This window comes from Ixodes scapularis, unplaced genomic scaffold (assembly GCF_016920785.2).
Source record: "Ixodes scapularis isolate PalLabHiFi unplaced genomic scaffold, ASM1692078v2 PGA_scaffold13__105_contigs__length_92229423, whole genome shotgun sequence".
Classification (NCBI taxonomy): domain Eukaryota; kingdom Metazoa; phylum Arthropoda; class Arachnida; order Ixodida; family Ixodidae; genus Ixodes; species Ixodes scapularis.
In genome coordinates this window covers 32,087,400-32,102,749 of record NW_024609839.1, presented here as the reverse complement: position 1 = coordinate 32,102,749, position 15,350 = coordinate 32,087,400, and the positions used below count along the sequence as shown (strand labels likewise).

The 15,350-nt window shown below is 45.2% G+C and overlaps 1 protein-coding gene across 1 annotated transcript in view; it reads left to right on the top strand.

The window, feature by feature from the left end:
• Positions 1–634: 634 nt before the first annotated feature.
• The window catches only part of LOC115317165, a gene marked incomplete at its 5' end in the record, with an annotated part of 30,417 nt that continues 15,701 nt past the window's right edge, over positions 635–15,350 (top strand). Inside the window, 2 exons of the mRNA XM_029976756.4 lie at positions 635–871; positions 7,908–8,073. Of these exons, the coding sequence (XP_029832616.4) occupies positions 635–871; positions 7,908–8,073 (403 nt within the window). The remainder of the gene's footprint in view (positions 872–7,907; positions 8,074–15,350) is intronic.

Genomic DNA, 15,350 nt, shown 5'->3' with positions numbered 1-15,350 from the left:
TTTGAGCCATACTTTTTGTGCTCCTTAGTCGGGGGGGAAGGTTTTGGTTTTTATAGAAGTAAAAAGTATGAACCAGTAGATTTTATGGGACAGTGTGCATGTGTCTGGGATGGGGGGGGGGGAGGGGGGGGAAGGGAGCTGTCACTATCAGTACTGCACTTCATGCAGCCACAGGGTGAAATGGATGGGAAATGACTACATCTGGGTCTCTAGTGATTTTAGAGTATCAATGCCTGTTCCAGCAACATTTCTGTGTAACTTTTGTCATGGGAGAGTTGCGGTGTTAACAGTGGCAAAGACGCGAATGCCAAACCCAGCCGAATAAATATCATTTGATACAGGCACGTTCTTTTGAATTTAGCAGACATTTATGCCCAAATGGCATTTATTTTTATTTTCAATTTTCCAAAATTGGGATTACAGTGAAATTAAACTTTGATTTTCATGCATTGTAGAAGAATGGGTGTTAAATAGTAAAGTGGTAAATATAGACCGACACGCTGTTTACAAACAAGCACGTGTGTTCCCCCACACCAGGTGTGGGTACTGCGCGTGCACAGAAACCAAATTTGCGTGAGGTGAAAAGTCTGCGCATGCGCAGTGCTGTCAACAGCGCCATTGCAGCTGCGTGACTTCAGGGCCGCATGTGGGTCTATATGTTCTTTTTCCAGCTTTCCAAGTGTTGGTCCTGGAGAACCAGGCCAACATCATCACGCAGCTTACCGAGCTAAGGAAGAGTGTCGTGGCTACCTCAGCCACGAAGGTAGCAGTCGCGCTGCCTCCAGACGCCCCCACGCTCCCTGCAAGCACGTACGACGGCCTCAAGGAGGTCAACGCTTACGCTGCCTCGCAAGACAAGCTGGATGTTCTGGTGAGATTTTATGACAATTTCGGTGTATAGTTGCCATATTCAATGCGTAAATCATATTTGCACCAATTTCATGGTTCCCCGCCATCCTGGCAACTTAACTTTATCAGGTGCATATTTGTCCTGTGAATGACGGCATGTGTGTTTGTGATGAAACCCCATGGTTTGACAGAAGGGCAATGAGCCAGATTTTGTGCATGTTTCTATCTGTTCGTGAATTCATAGAAAAAAGCCTCAGTGCGGGAAAAAAAAATTGTTGTGCCCATTGTAATTTGTATTTTGGAATTGCAGTGGCTAAAATGTGCTTCAATTACAACTACAATTTAATTTTTATTCAGAAGTAATGAACCACAATAACGGATGTTTCAGGAAAGCAGTGAGGTAATGTTTTTTTTATTATTGTGAATTTTTTTACGAGCTGATGTTAGCGGCTGTCATCAGCTCATTGCGAAAAATTTATTGCGCCAATGGAAGAGCCCACTGTAATGAGACATGACTAAGACCTTTATGGTGATATCTTTCTCAATAATAGTGTGATATTGCTTTTGCTCTATTTAAACCAATCTGCGACATAAAAGGCAGGCAACCAAGATGGAACAAGCAAACTGCTGGGTGGCTTTGCAATGACTAAAAGCTATTTACTGTAAATGACTTAATTTCCACTAGCACCTAATTTTTACAACTTGCATAAATTAAAAAAAATAGACCCTGCAAACATATTTTCCTGTGGTAACAAATCGATCCGTGCACTCATGCTTGTAGGTGATGGGCTGTGCCGTGCTTTTAGAAAGCAAAAAAGTTGTCGGGTATCAGTGTAATTGGTTGAGTTTTGAGTTTGACCAGATTCAACTTTTTCTAGCCTCTTGCGAAAAGTTTGACAAAGGTTCGATTCAGGTTTGACTGATATGCGCATGCGCGACAGGCTGGAACTCTACTTATGATTTCCGGTTGCTGGGCAATTCCATTCTCTTGAATAACGGTGTGCCACACCTGCATGAACTCGTCGTGGCTTGTAGACCACGTCAAATGCCAACGACAATATCGCCATCCATGATGCAGTGTCGCTCAATGAAGTCATCAAAAAGGGAACGACGCATAGCCAATAGTTTGGACAAAGTTGACAGCGTCACAGGCACCAGGATGCATGATTTGACATGTGCAGAAGCATCATGTTCGATGGCCTTCAGCAGTTTGTTTACGACCAAGACAGCGTTGCTCACTTCTAGAGAGCGATGCCTCTGAAAGGAAATTATATTTAATTGCGAACCAGCGCACAGGTAGGCAGTTGCTCAAAAATCCAAACACACAAAATAATGCACTCACACAGTGCTGTGTCAGTGGGTTTTCTGTGTGTTTGGATTTCTGAGTAATTGTTTGCCTGTGTGCTGGTTTGCAATTATGCCTTATCAACTCACCCAATCTGCAGTATTAACAGGAAATTACTGATCACTTTCCTGAAAATGAGGTTAAGTGGAAATGAAATTTCATCAGCACCTCTACTGCATGCACCACATTTTCATGTACTTTTTATTTATTTCAGGGCTTTGTTTTCCTTTTCACCTGGCAGGTTATTAGCTTACAAGTAAATATAGAAGTTGGACACATTTTTGTCATGTGTAGTCGAGGCCCAGAATTGTCATGCTTATATTTTATTATATGACTCTTGGGTTGTATAACGTTTTTGCGCAGCCCCCTGAAAGTTATATAACGAGGGTTCCAATGTATACAATATTGTTTCTCTTAGAATACACTTCAAAAAAGCAAACAGTGGATACCTCCTCAACTTGGAGGCAGATCAAGTACCAGAAAATACCAAGGGAGCACCCACCTTACTTTCACTGAGAACGGAGTTAATCTAAACATGCATGCTTGTCCACTCAAATCAGGCGCTTAACATAGAATTTGCAGATTTCCCAAGTTTGGGAAATGTTAATAGTGGGCACTTCCGCAGTATTTTACGGTAGTGCATTTCACCATGGGAAATGTACAGATTGCAAGATAAGTTTATTTATCTGATCATTAACTGAGGGCAATATTCTTGGGAAGTTCCGGTTATTAGAGGTCAAATCTCATAACTTTATACAGTGGAACCTTGAATATGCGACTTTCAGGGGACCGCGCAAAAGCGTCATATGATATGCGAGTCATATAATTAAAAAAATGATTACGACTTTGGGGCTTGGCCTCGCATGATAAAAATATGTGTAACTCCTTTCGTTACTTCTATGCTAATAACTTGCTGGGCGAAAAGAGAGCAAAGCTTTTAAATAAATGCAAATGCAATGAAACTGTGGCGCGATAAAGGCGCCAGTACAGATGTGTTTTCACTTCACGTGGTTTTTAGAAAATCGATCAGTGATTTTTTTTTTGCAGGCTGCACTCTTCAGAAGCAAGTTTGAGTAGTGCATGCAAAGAATAATGTTGCCACTGCCACTGCACATGCGCCTAACGCTAACCCCGTTTTGCACTTTGCGTGCACTATTTTATCATACATCATTTTTTGGAAATTGCATTCATACGCAAAGAGTTTTAGTGCTCCTTCAAAGAGGATTCGCAATGCGCGAGAAGTTGGCTAAAGCCAAAACGAGCACTGTTAGAAAATGGCAGTTGCTGCAGCTGCAGGCTGTGGCGGCTGCCGCCGTTTGGGCAATCGTCGTGAGCACAATGTCGGCAACATCTTTGTGACTGCAGTTTTCAATACTGTACGACATTGCACTCTTATGGGAGGCACACGACACAAACGTTTTAGAAGACTAGCAAGGTGGGCAATAATTGTCGGCTGCTTGCAACGCGCAAACGTTTCTTGGTGAAGGTATGGTGTGCGAAGGTCAATACACAAGACCTCTCTTGTCGAGGTGACGGAAATACAAATACATTTTTTAAATGTATCATGATACAGAAATACAGATACCTGAAAGTGTCTCCGAGATACTATAGTGATACATTTGTATCGTTATACTGCCCAGCCCTGGTTGGTAGTAATTCAGGATTTTAGGATTTCAGCTTTTAGTTCCCTAGTAATTGTTTTTCTTCTGTGTATTCGCTAGGTATTTTTGCATTTTGCCGCCCGTGCACAGGCAGGGTGAAGTGCTGAGGCTACTTGTTGCCACGTTTCGTTACTTGTGAACCCCATTATATTATTCCTGTTTCTATTTAAATCATTGTTTTATTTAAACTACCTTTATTTTAAAACTTGCGTTTCGTCTTCTTTATTGGCAAGAGCCATGGTGTTGGCCGGTCGACTGATTGTCAGTTCTTTCTTTATTTTCTGTTTATAAAGACCTCGCCACGGTGTAGGCCGGTCGACTGATCGTCAGTTCTTTCTTTATTTTCCGTTTATAGTGAACCACGAACCTGTGCGCGTGCGACGGCTTACAGCAATACGTGGCAGCGCTGGCTGATTCACACCAAGAGCGTTCTAATTGCAAATAAACATCTGCAGGTTTTTGCACTCTATGACCCTCTTGGGATTTCATAAATGAATTCCCCAGATCAATAACTCTCTTGCAACCCTTGACCCACTCATAGATCATGACTTTTCTGATTGCGGATGAGCCGTCTCAAGAGATCTTGGAGCGACCTGAATAGCGCTGAGCGCACATTTGGCTGTCTCTTTCAAATTTTCGTACCGAAACTCAGGCTTTTGACCTTCTACCTTTTTTCTTTTGGCCCACTGAGCGATGTGCTATTAGTAGCATCCCAATATAAATTGATTTATTCCAGCCCAAAATTCGTTTCATGGGCCTTTAAGACAGAAACGCCCCAGCAGAAACTGACGCGACCACGACCTAGTTACGCATTTATTTTGATGTTTTCAAACAATATAATGCAACATGTCTTTGCAGATTTGTATTTACTGGTCATCAACGGCCTATCGGGTAAATTTTAAAAAAAATCGAGAATGGTTATTTTTTTTTAATTGCCACACAAAAATTGCAAAATTTTGACTTTTTCCATTTTGACGAAATTTCTGAGCACAGTGCAGAAAACGCTTCCAACTGTAGAACGCTAATTAATTTGTTAAAAGTTCACAAAGCATTAAACACTCGATGCAAAAGGTTTCAGCTTTAGAATATAAATTTAAAGCAACTTAAAAATTCGCCGAAAAATGCCTCATTATGTAAGATTTGCTCGAGAAGCCAAGTTTGGCATTTTATATCCCTTGAAATATATGGTCATATAAGTTAACTGGAACTAATTCTGGTAGTAAAGTATGCCTGCAGTAAACGTAAAAACTGTTGACTGTGTACAAAGCTGCACGCTTTAGTCCTCCAGCCTTCAAAGTTGCGTCATTGCGCAGTTGGGAAAATCGCTTTTTCAACCTTCTCTCGAATGCGATTCTTCTCACGAATACAAGGAAGTATCTTGCAAAAGTAAGGTCTGTCCCATTATTTGGACAAGTTTAGCTACCTCATATAAAAATATGACTGAAAACAAAAAATAGGCATGACACCACCATGACCGTCCATATCTGAACACACCCTATGGCAAAACCTTGAGACATGCTTCGAACTGATTTGTGCATGAATTTATGATTTTGTTTTCCAAGTCTGCCAAATGGAGTGGGCCCGGTAAACTATGCACATGAATTCAGAAAAAAAAAAGGAAATGGAGGCTATGGGATTCTAAATTTAAGTACTAGTTTAAGATTCTAAACTTCGATACCAGTTCAGGATTTTAAACTTCAAGACTTGGTGCGGCCGGGTCTGCACCAAGTCGTCGTACAATGCGTGACGTCGCAGGAGCCGGGGTTGCGTGATCAGGGTTCTTCTGTAGCAATAAATTCAGTTAAAAGGTCATTTTTGCCCTGCACCTGAAATCTAGCAGTTTTACGCAATTTATTTTGCGGGTTTTTGACTTTTGGGATGGCAGCACAGAGCAGCGGTGGCCACATTTCAGCTGGTGAGCTGCCTGTGGCTCTTTACGCGTGCAGGTATGGCTCGCAGCTCCCTGGTATGTCAATTCGCCCCCTCCCCAAGACCACAAGGGAAAAGACATAAAAGAAAGGGCAGTTTGTGTTTTCGCAGCCCAACCTCAAGGTGCTTGTTTCACAAATGGGGACACGTAACAAAGAAATGTGATGAACAGCTGCTTTATGACTGGAATTCGCTGTGGCTATAAGTGAGGTGAAAGGAATTAAACAAGTATAATGCCTCCTGTTTACCTTTTTGCTGCGACTCTTGAAATGGTTATTTTTTTATGGCTCTTCACTCGTGTCCACAACGGCCACCCCTGGTTTATAATGTTTAATAAAAATAAGATTACATATATAAAGCCATACACTACGTTTGAGAAGGCAGTATATTTGAAGCTGTACCATTCCAAGATAAAAAATCGTTCAGCCTTTCCAGTCTCGTGAAGAAGAAAGACCAGCGGAGCTGTACTCGATACACTCTGTGCTTCTTCTTTGTCGTCGTCTGTTTTTCGCGCTGTTTCCTACGATGAATTCCCACCAACGTGCCCAACTATCCATTCTTCTATTATAGCTCGACAGGTTGGCGCCATCTACGAGTGACGGCGGAAACCACACTGGTTGTGTGCTTGCCGCCGTCGCTTATATATGGCGGTAGCTGTCTAGGCAGGTTTGTGTCGACATACCGGACACGATCCTAAGGAACCTAGCCCTTAACAGCTCCGCTGTAAAAGTTGCCAAAAGAAGGGTGGGAGTTATGAACATTAGACAGCAGGCCATGCATTGGATTGGATTGGAAAACCTTTATTGCCAACTTTACCGGTATAATCAATGTGCTTTGATGTTTACTATATACACATTTATTTTAGTGGTCAATCATACCAGACAGAAATCATGAGAAATCGTGTAGTCTCCTGAAGCCTCTTTAGCATAATATGCAGGGTGTCTAGTGACCGGGAAAACCAGGAATTGTCAGGGAAATTTTAATTTTCGAGAAAAATCGGGGCATTGTCGGGGAAATTGTCAAAAAGCGAGCCCAGTCAGGCAAAATGAGCCGGAAAGGCCATCGAGTGCCCTGAGCAAAGACTTGAAGACTTGGGGGCAGAAATATAGGCAATAAATTCTGCTTAGAGTGAGGCGTGAGCTCTGCTCCCCCGATGTACAGTGTGCTGCCCAATGCAAACAGAACCGACAAATCCAGTCGAAGCAATGGATTGGATTGAGGGCGCGACACTAGGCTAGATCCAGTTAGAGCCTCCTTGTAGTAGATATGGTAACAAATGGGAAAGCCGCAGACTCCAATCCAAGCCTTCAGCCGAAAGTATCCGAAAGTGCGTCTGGCGGCCATGTTGCCATTTGGTTATTGACTAGTGTGGTTGAGCGTCGTGTTTTCATGGTGTTTCCGGAAGTGGCCTCTTCACTGACGATGTCAGCAGCAAGAAAGTGCTTGTTTAACCCGGACTGGACGAACCCAAATATTTCGGTATATGCAAGTTGGATTAAGCCTGTGCAAAATGATCCTCACAGTGCTCAATGCCTTGTGTTGTAATGGTCTTATATATTTAACCACCTCTAGAGTGGTCAGGGAATTTCACCTGAAATTGTCAGGGAAAGCCTGGAAAAGTCGGGGAATTTCAAAAGAATAATTTACTAGACACCCTGAATATCCCGTTTTTGTGGTGTGCAAGGAAAACCAAAATTCTGAAAATGTTCTGTTGGAGTGCCTGTGGACACTCTAAATGTGCTGAGACATACTGTTGAAAAAGGTTTTCCTATGATGTAACATGTCCGACGTTTATTTGACTCGTGGTACAATGTCGAACTACCTCTGTGTATGACTTGTTTTTGTGCTCTACCTATTGTTTTTTTTTTTCCTGTGAATTTTTTGTTTTTGTTCCTCTATCCACCCTTGAAAAGAGTAGACAGCCAAGGGGATGGTTTGGGTAATAAATCTGACAGGTTGGCTAAGAAACCTATTTTTTGGGATTTTTGACTATCTATTTGGTACAGTCACCCATCATAAATTGCCAGCTCCTGGGCGATGTACGAGATTATACCTTGACATGGCTTTTTCCTTTCATTAGATCTGTCTGAATTTGGGTCTCATGGTGGTTGTGTTTCGTACAGGTCCAGCACCTAGCCCTTATTGGGGGCAACGACGAAAAGGACACCACACGCCGGATCCTCTGTGCCCTTGTGAGGCACGACCTTGCCCTCAGGTTGAGCTGGTGTGGGTCCGGGGGAAAGAAAGAAGCTTTTGGAGATCTCCAAAACCTACGTACCGTCGTGCTTCGTAAGTAGTCCTTGAGCTTATTTAGGGATGCTGTGTGATGCAACGCTTGTCGCACAAATTACCTAACTATAAAGGCTGGCTTAGGCATTAACATTGGTTACATCAACAGTGACTAAAATAACGAGCGACAGAGGCACCAGGACAATTAAGACACTTTGATGATTTCCTGAACCCACTCAAATTGCTTATGTTGTTCACAGAATCCGCGAAATTAATTGGTCACGAATATGTCTCTCTGCACAATGCTCGAAAATATGGGCCACAAGGGCCCATATCTGACATTTTTTAGCAAATAGAAAGAACACCTTCATTTGAATATTCAAACCTGTATCCTCACTTATTTAAAAAACAACCAATATTAAAAAAAAAAGTACAGAAAGTAGTTTGTACGGTAACCAGAAACGGAGATCACATTGTATGCCTCAGCTTGAGGTACCTCATCTTGTCCCTCTTGCCTTGTCTGGACGCATTCTGAGCTGCAACAAGGAAATGCATTCTAGTAAGCACAAAGAAACGAATAACATGATTTGTCACTTCGACAGTGTGCTCTGCGCAGCCAACCAAGTTCAGTCTGTTTTTGGAGAGGCAGGAGATGGGAGATACCTTACGCTGTTCGCCCTCAACTTATTGAAGGTGAAACAGTATGTGATTCCATCTTCCATTATTTCAACTAGGTCCTTGAGTGCCTGGGACGGGTAAAGAAGGCCTCCCCTGTCCATGTACTTTGTCAGGCACGACTCCCCTGGGAGCGAGGGCGAATCCTTGGGCTGAAGAAGCAACCTCGAACACTCTTCGCACTTGGTTTTCTTCAACATTTTGCGGGCAGCATAGCCACTAACATAGTAGGTTATCCGAGAGTCGCTTTTTAATGCAACCGTGTCACCGTGCTCTGGCAATGCACTACATGCTTTTATCATCTCATGAGCCTCGTTCAAGTAGTCCGCATCCAAGAGATCGGCCAGCTTGTTTTGCAGTTTTGCCGGGTCAGAGTTGCTGCGAGGATCAAGAAGGCTGTTTAAGAGTCCTTGTAAAATGTTGCCGCTTGTGGGTGACCGTGCTAAGCTGTAAAAGCTCAGGCAGTTCACTGAAATCAAGAACTGCGTCGGCGTGGGGTGGTCGTTGCAGCCTGACATCTGTCTCAAGATGCCAAACAGGTTCTCGATGGAGTCCTGACTGAGACGTGCGGTCATCAAATACTTGAATCCCAAAGTCTTTGTCACGTATGTCAGGAGCGAGAGTGTGCTTGCAAGAGTCACCCGAAAGCCTTCAGCTGTAGCTTGGCTCAAAAGCCCCAGCTTTCCAACAGTGGCTTCCCAGTTGTCAAGGTATTGTTGAAACCTCTTGATGGGCTTGACTTGTTCCATCTCTGGTCTCAAACCAGTTCGGCGGTGCCTTTGAAGTCATGGAAGTGATGAGGTCCCTCAGCATAGCGACAAACAATGAAGTGGCCACTGGGCTCCCAGGCCCATAACGGCTCTCCACTTCATGTCTATATACATAAAGGCCCCTCAGTACCTCGTCACTGAAGAATCTAAATGCAAGATTCACTCGCATCTTCTCGAATCCATTCGGCTGAAAAACAGCCATTGTTGCGTGCGGCATTGCTTTGAGAGGCACAGTACTTGCACTGTCGCACTTCCATGCTTCTTTTACGAATTCGCTGCTCACTCGTCCATCTGGAGTCTGAAGCCCTGTTGAAGATATAGAGTTCCGCACACTTTTTACAAGGTGCGGGAAGTCTGAAATGAAGTGTAGATACCGGCTCGGGTCCACTGGATGTTGAACTTTACAGACTGTCTTCGTGAGCTTCCCGGCGACACCAAACATTTTCCACATACTCCTGTTCCAGGAGGCGGCATCGCATGTGATGAAATCAACAAAAAGTCCAGACCTCTCCGCAGAAATCACAGCATCCGCAACGATTCTGGACAGCACATCTGCCTTCACATTACCTCGTGCGCCAAAGACGCCGAGGATCTGCTGCCATTTTCCTGTGAACGGCTGAAACAGTACCACAAGCCCTTGTCGCAAGTGACACCTTCCTGACCCGCGGAGCTGTAGCTGCCGAGGTCAACAAATCTATCGATGAGTCCTTTTTTGTTGAACATCAGGCTTTCTGAAAGCTTCGTTTCATCAACAAGAAAGAAGCCCTCCGTGTCGCCGGTATGGATTGATGTCCTTTGACTTCTTGGCTATTGCTGCAGACACCTTCTCAATGAAGCCAAAGCTGCTTTTGTAGGTTTTGGCGTATGTCTGTAGGCACGGAGGGCTTGGGACTACCACGAGCTTGTATGTTCGAATATGCTCGTACAGTCAAGGACTCTTCATGTGCATGACAATGCACTCAAGTATCCATTCTTGATCAAACTTCATACCGTTGGTCCCCTTCCTCGTTGAAGCTTTGCAGCTGCTGCTTTTTGCAGCTGCTGCTTTTCGCAGCTGCTGCTTTTCGGACAGTCCTTCTATCTTCCGCTCAAAACTAGCGGTACTGGTGGACTCATTCTTTGTCTTTATCTTTTCAATGTCTTTCTTCAGGTTTGCAATGTTGTGCTTCTGACGTCGAAGTTGCGCATTTTTTCTAATTACCTTTCGTGATGCCTCAACACGGGTCAGTTTTGCTCTTGTGCTCTTGTAAGAAGCCTGGTTCAACAGGAACCTGCATAGATATTTGCATTGCAGGCATCGCTTTTCATTTTGCGAAACTCCACCACATTTCACACTGTGAAGCTTGCCAGCATATATCTTGTGCTGTTTTTGTTTGCATCATGTCAATGCTCGTCACCATCTCGAACCCCTCACAAGGAACAAGGGTATTTATCTGCGAAAGCAGGTCCTTCACAGCATCAGCGCTGTCGACATCCACAGTTGTCACCACTGATCCCTGTACGTATGCGGTGCAGTGGATACTTGTCTCGCTAGTACAGCACAAAAGCAGCTTCTGAAAGCAGAGAGTTTCACCATTTGGTGCACACACTGAAAACGCTACGACGTTCGGTGCTTTTGGGATCGCGTGCTTAGTCCGGTATTTGCTTGGAAAATCTTCTTCTTTCATGCTCTCCAACTTTTCTTTGGTGCTGGGCTGCGTTACTGGTGTGATGTTGGCTGCAACGATGCGCTTGTCTTCACGAATGACGTCGTCCCTCTTTTGCTTTCGTGGCATGTCGCCGTTGGACGTCACCGACTTCCTCTTTGACAGCAGTTTCTTCGACAGGCACGTGGGGATGTTCGGAAACAAAGTTGGGATTGCATTGGCTGTCAGGCAAGGGCGACCACGAGGAATTTCCACCGTCTCGCCGTTAATAACGTGCGTGTAGTTGCGAACTATGAATCTCTCGTCAAAATGCCACAGTGCCTTCTCTGGCTCGCGCGGGCGCCTCATGGTCGATGCGCGCGCCACCTCTCATCGTCATGAAATACTAGCGCGCCTCCTTGCACGGCGCGGGCTAGGCGATTCTGACACCTCCCCCTTCTAGCCACCGTAACGTGTCCGCGAAAGACACCAGAGATGTGGAACGGCGGGAAGCGACCTGGTCCGGCTGGTTCCCGATTTTCCCACTTACTGGTGTCCGTTTTGCTGGAGTCGCGAATTACCTTCACACCATGTGATACATACACTGTTTCTTTTAGTAGGCTAATTTTATTCCGACATGACAGCGCTAGAAATGTCAACACGTATTGCGCTAGTCCCTTGAGAGCTACGCGATGCCTATCTAACCTTGCTCTGCCAACTGGTATGTCAGCATCGAGTTCCAGTTGTCTAGTGACAAGGTGTTCATGTCATAGGTGGTAAAAGATTGGTCCTAATGCCGTTACCAAGGCACAGCTCAACAGCATTGTTCCAGCACTTGAATCAAAACGCGTGCATGTCCACTCCAATTCTGATCAGGTATTCACGGTGGCTTTTGCTGCCACTCTTGTAGTTCAAACTTATCTTCCTGCATGTTGGCCTTCACCTGCATCCTCAAGACAACAAATAATGCTGCTGCGACTTGTTTTCATGTGTGTCACTTTTCACATGAGCTGTGTGGGCTATCTCCTTTAGCAACAATGGTAATTCTGTTGGCTTCGCCGCAATTGAGGTTGTAGGAGGCGACCGCCGCTGTTGAGCAGGGCATACTTAAGCAGTGAAAGTGGACACTGCGCACCACTCACCACTTGCTGCAAGGCGCACCACAGGCGCACCGCGCAAATTTATCTGCATCGACCAGATCCGAGTGATATGACACCGCGAGAATATGACGTAGGGATGTTAGCACAGGTTACAATGGCTGCTGCTGCGCAGCGCCCATTTTCATTGCTCGTGTGTCCCCTGCCTCAGTCCAGCTCCAGTAAAGTTGGACATTCTGGTGCCCTTAGGTCATGCTAGCTTCAACATGTCTTTGCATGGACACGGTGCCGAAACAAGCGTTGACGGAAAGACTGCCACTTTTGTTTTGATGCAAAAGATCTGTGTGTTTCAAAGCATGCCGAGCTTCGGTTGGAGATTTGTGTTGCCAAAAACACTGTCGCCATAGCAAGAATCCGCTCCCGCGGTGATCGGGACATAGGAAGTTCACCTTTTCTGTTTGCTTCCTCTCAGTTAAAGGACACATGCAAAGGAAAAAAACATTTTTTTGAACGGCTTAGATGGAAAAAGGACGCCATAAAACGATTTTACAACGAAGAAAAAAAATTTTTAGAGCTATATTTATGGCGCAAAACGAATTTGTAGTTGGCGCCCGCGGGCACCGCGGAGAAGTGGTCTGTATTTATCACGTGACTGGTCTTTATTTATCACGTGGTGCTTGCGTTCTTTCGGAAGCTTCCTATCGCCTCTAACAGTAACTTATTCATCTTTGTTTGAAGTAAAACAAAAAACTAAGATGAATAAGTAACTTTTAGAGCCCAAAGGAAACTCCTGAAAAAGCGCAAGCAGACGTGATAGACCTGTGCGCCGGTCAGACGACGGCGGCGGCGCCCCGAAGCAGACGAACTTGTGCGGCGGCGGCGACGGCGGCGTGGAGAAACACGTTGAAGCGGCGTTCGCACAACGCTCAGCGTGCGGCGGCGACGCAGCGCGGCGGCGCGCGGGCCTACCACGTGATTAGCGGCGGCTCCCGCGAGCGCCAACTACAAATTCGTATAGCGCCGTAAATATAGCTCTAAAAAATTTTTTTTCTTCGTTGTAAAATCGTTTTATGACATCCTTTTTCCATCTAAGCTGTCTAAAAAAAATGTTTTTTTCCTTTGCATGTGTCCTTTAAGAATCTGTTCATGAACACTGATTTCTCCACTTAGGATGTTTGTAAGCTATGAATTTCTTAGCTGCCCTATTTATTTAAATATACTCTATTTACTCAAAAGTAGGCCGACCCCCAATATTGAACCCCCCCCCCCCCCCCCCCCCCAAAAAAGGAAAAAATTTGAATATAGGTTGACTTTGTTTTTTACAGCGGAGCTGGTAAGGGCAAGGTTCCCAAGGAATGTTTCCGGTACAAAACACTTGTCAACAAAAACGCCTCTGGACAGCGACGGCGGCAAGCGCACAACCAGTATGGTTGCCACCGTCGCTCGTAGATGGCGCCAACCTTTGCAGCTATAATAGAAGAATGGATAGTTGGGCGCGTTGGTGGGAATTCATCGTAGGAAACAGCGCGAAAAACAGACGACGACAAAGAAGAAGCACAGACTGTATCGAGTACAGCTCCGCTGGTCTTTCTTCTTCACGAGAGTAAAAAGGCTGAACGATTTTTTTTTGTTTTTTGTTTTTTAGGAACAGGGGAAAGTTTGGACAAAAGAAACAAACAAACCTTTAATTACAGCTCTCAGCTTAATCACAGGGCGATGCCAAAAACTTGATCATCGTCAGAACTTTTGGACGTGTCATCGTCGTCCGAAGCTTCGTCACCCTGGCAGACATCCTTGCAAAGTCGCAACAATACCTCACTGACACTGTTGTAAAATGCCGACAAGAAGAAATGAAAGAAGGTGGAGACTGGCAAAGTGACGAAAGACCAAATACAAAGACACAAGTAACGCTGGCAACGCCGCGAGCCGCCATGAGCAACACGCGAGCCGCCGCAAACAACAAACAAAAGTAACCTCCGTTTTTTGGTGTGTCTTTTTTTTTGTGCACGTTTGTGAGGGTTGGAGGGCAAAGAGCATGGCGCATCGCATTCCCCCCCTCCCCTGCCCCCTTGCCAAGCAAGGGGAATGCTACAGGTACCATGGCGAAACCCAATGCCCAAGAGATGTGCGCGAGAGCCCCGCGGGCGGGCCGTCAGCTGCTGCTGTTTCAGTTGTTTTCGTGCACCAAAAGCTTTTTGAAACAAGAAGTGGTGGTGCAGCTCTACAGCGACGGCGGCTCGGTGACTCGATAGCTTAATGCCCCCAGTAGGGTCACAAAATTTGGTCGCAAATGTAGGTTGAAATTCTTTAATCACGATTCGAGGTCGACCCTTAATTTTTGGCTACATTTCCAAAAAAAAAAAAGGTTGACTTATATTCGAATAAATACCTGAGGTCTACCTTTTTTTTTTTTCGCGGATATGTTGTCAAAAATTAAGGGTCGACCTATATTTGTGATCAAAGAAAGTGACAGACATTCGTGACGAAATTTTGCGACTTTACCGATGGCATGCAGCTGTCGAGCCACCGAGCCAGCGTCGCCGTAGAGCCGCACCGCTTCTTGTTTCAGAAAGTTTTCCGGCGGCCTGACCGCGGTGGCTGCCGCTCGCACGCATCTTTAGGCGCCGCTCACGCATCCCCCTCGCCAGAGCCGTATATTGGGAGAGTCTGGCCAGTGGGTGGGGCGATGAAGGTGCTGGAGAGGAGAAAAGCGAAGGAAAGGGAGGAGAGCGGCGAAGGAGTGAGAGAGGAAGAAGGGAGCTAAGAGGAAACCACCGCCATTTTGGTGCAACACACTGTAGGCGCTGAGCACTGTTGAAGGTACGCGTTGTCTGCTACAAGCATATCTTTTTTTTTTGCCCCAATAAAAGTTTGTGTTCAAACGTAGACAACTTAGTTCATTAGCTTTTTAAGCCACCGAGGAATTATATTATATCATTTCATTGCCAGAGCCTGCCAAATAAAAAGAAAGAACCGATAGTGGATGTCGGTCCCATGCATTCTGCTGGGCGAACGAATGGAAACGGCAGCTCTTCCTGCTCAGCTGGGAGCAGCCGTGAGTTCATGCACATACGCCTCTTGCTCTGCACCGCGGGCTGATTGGCTCATTGGTAGGGGGGCGTTGCTGCAGCAAGATCATGGACTGGCCTAACTCTTCCTATATACGGCTC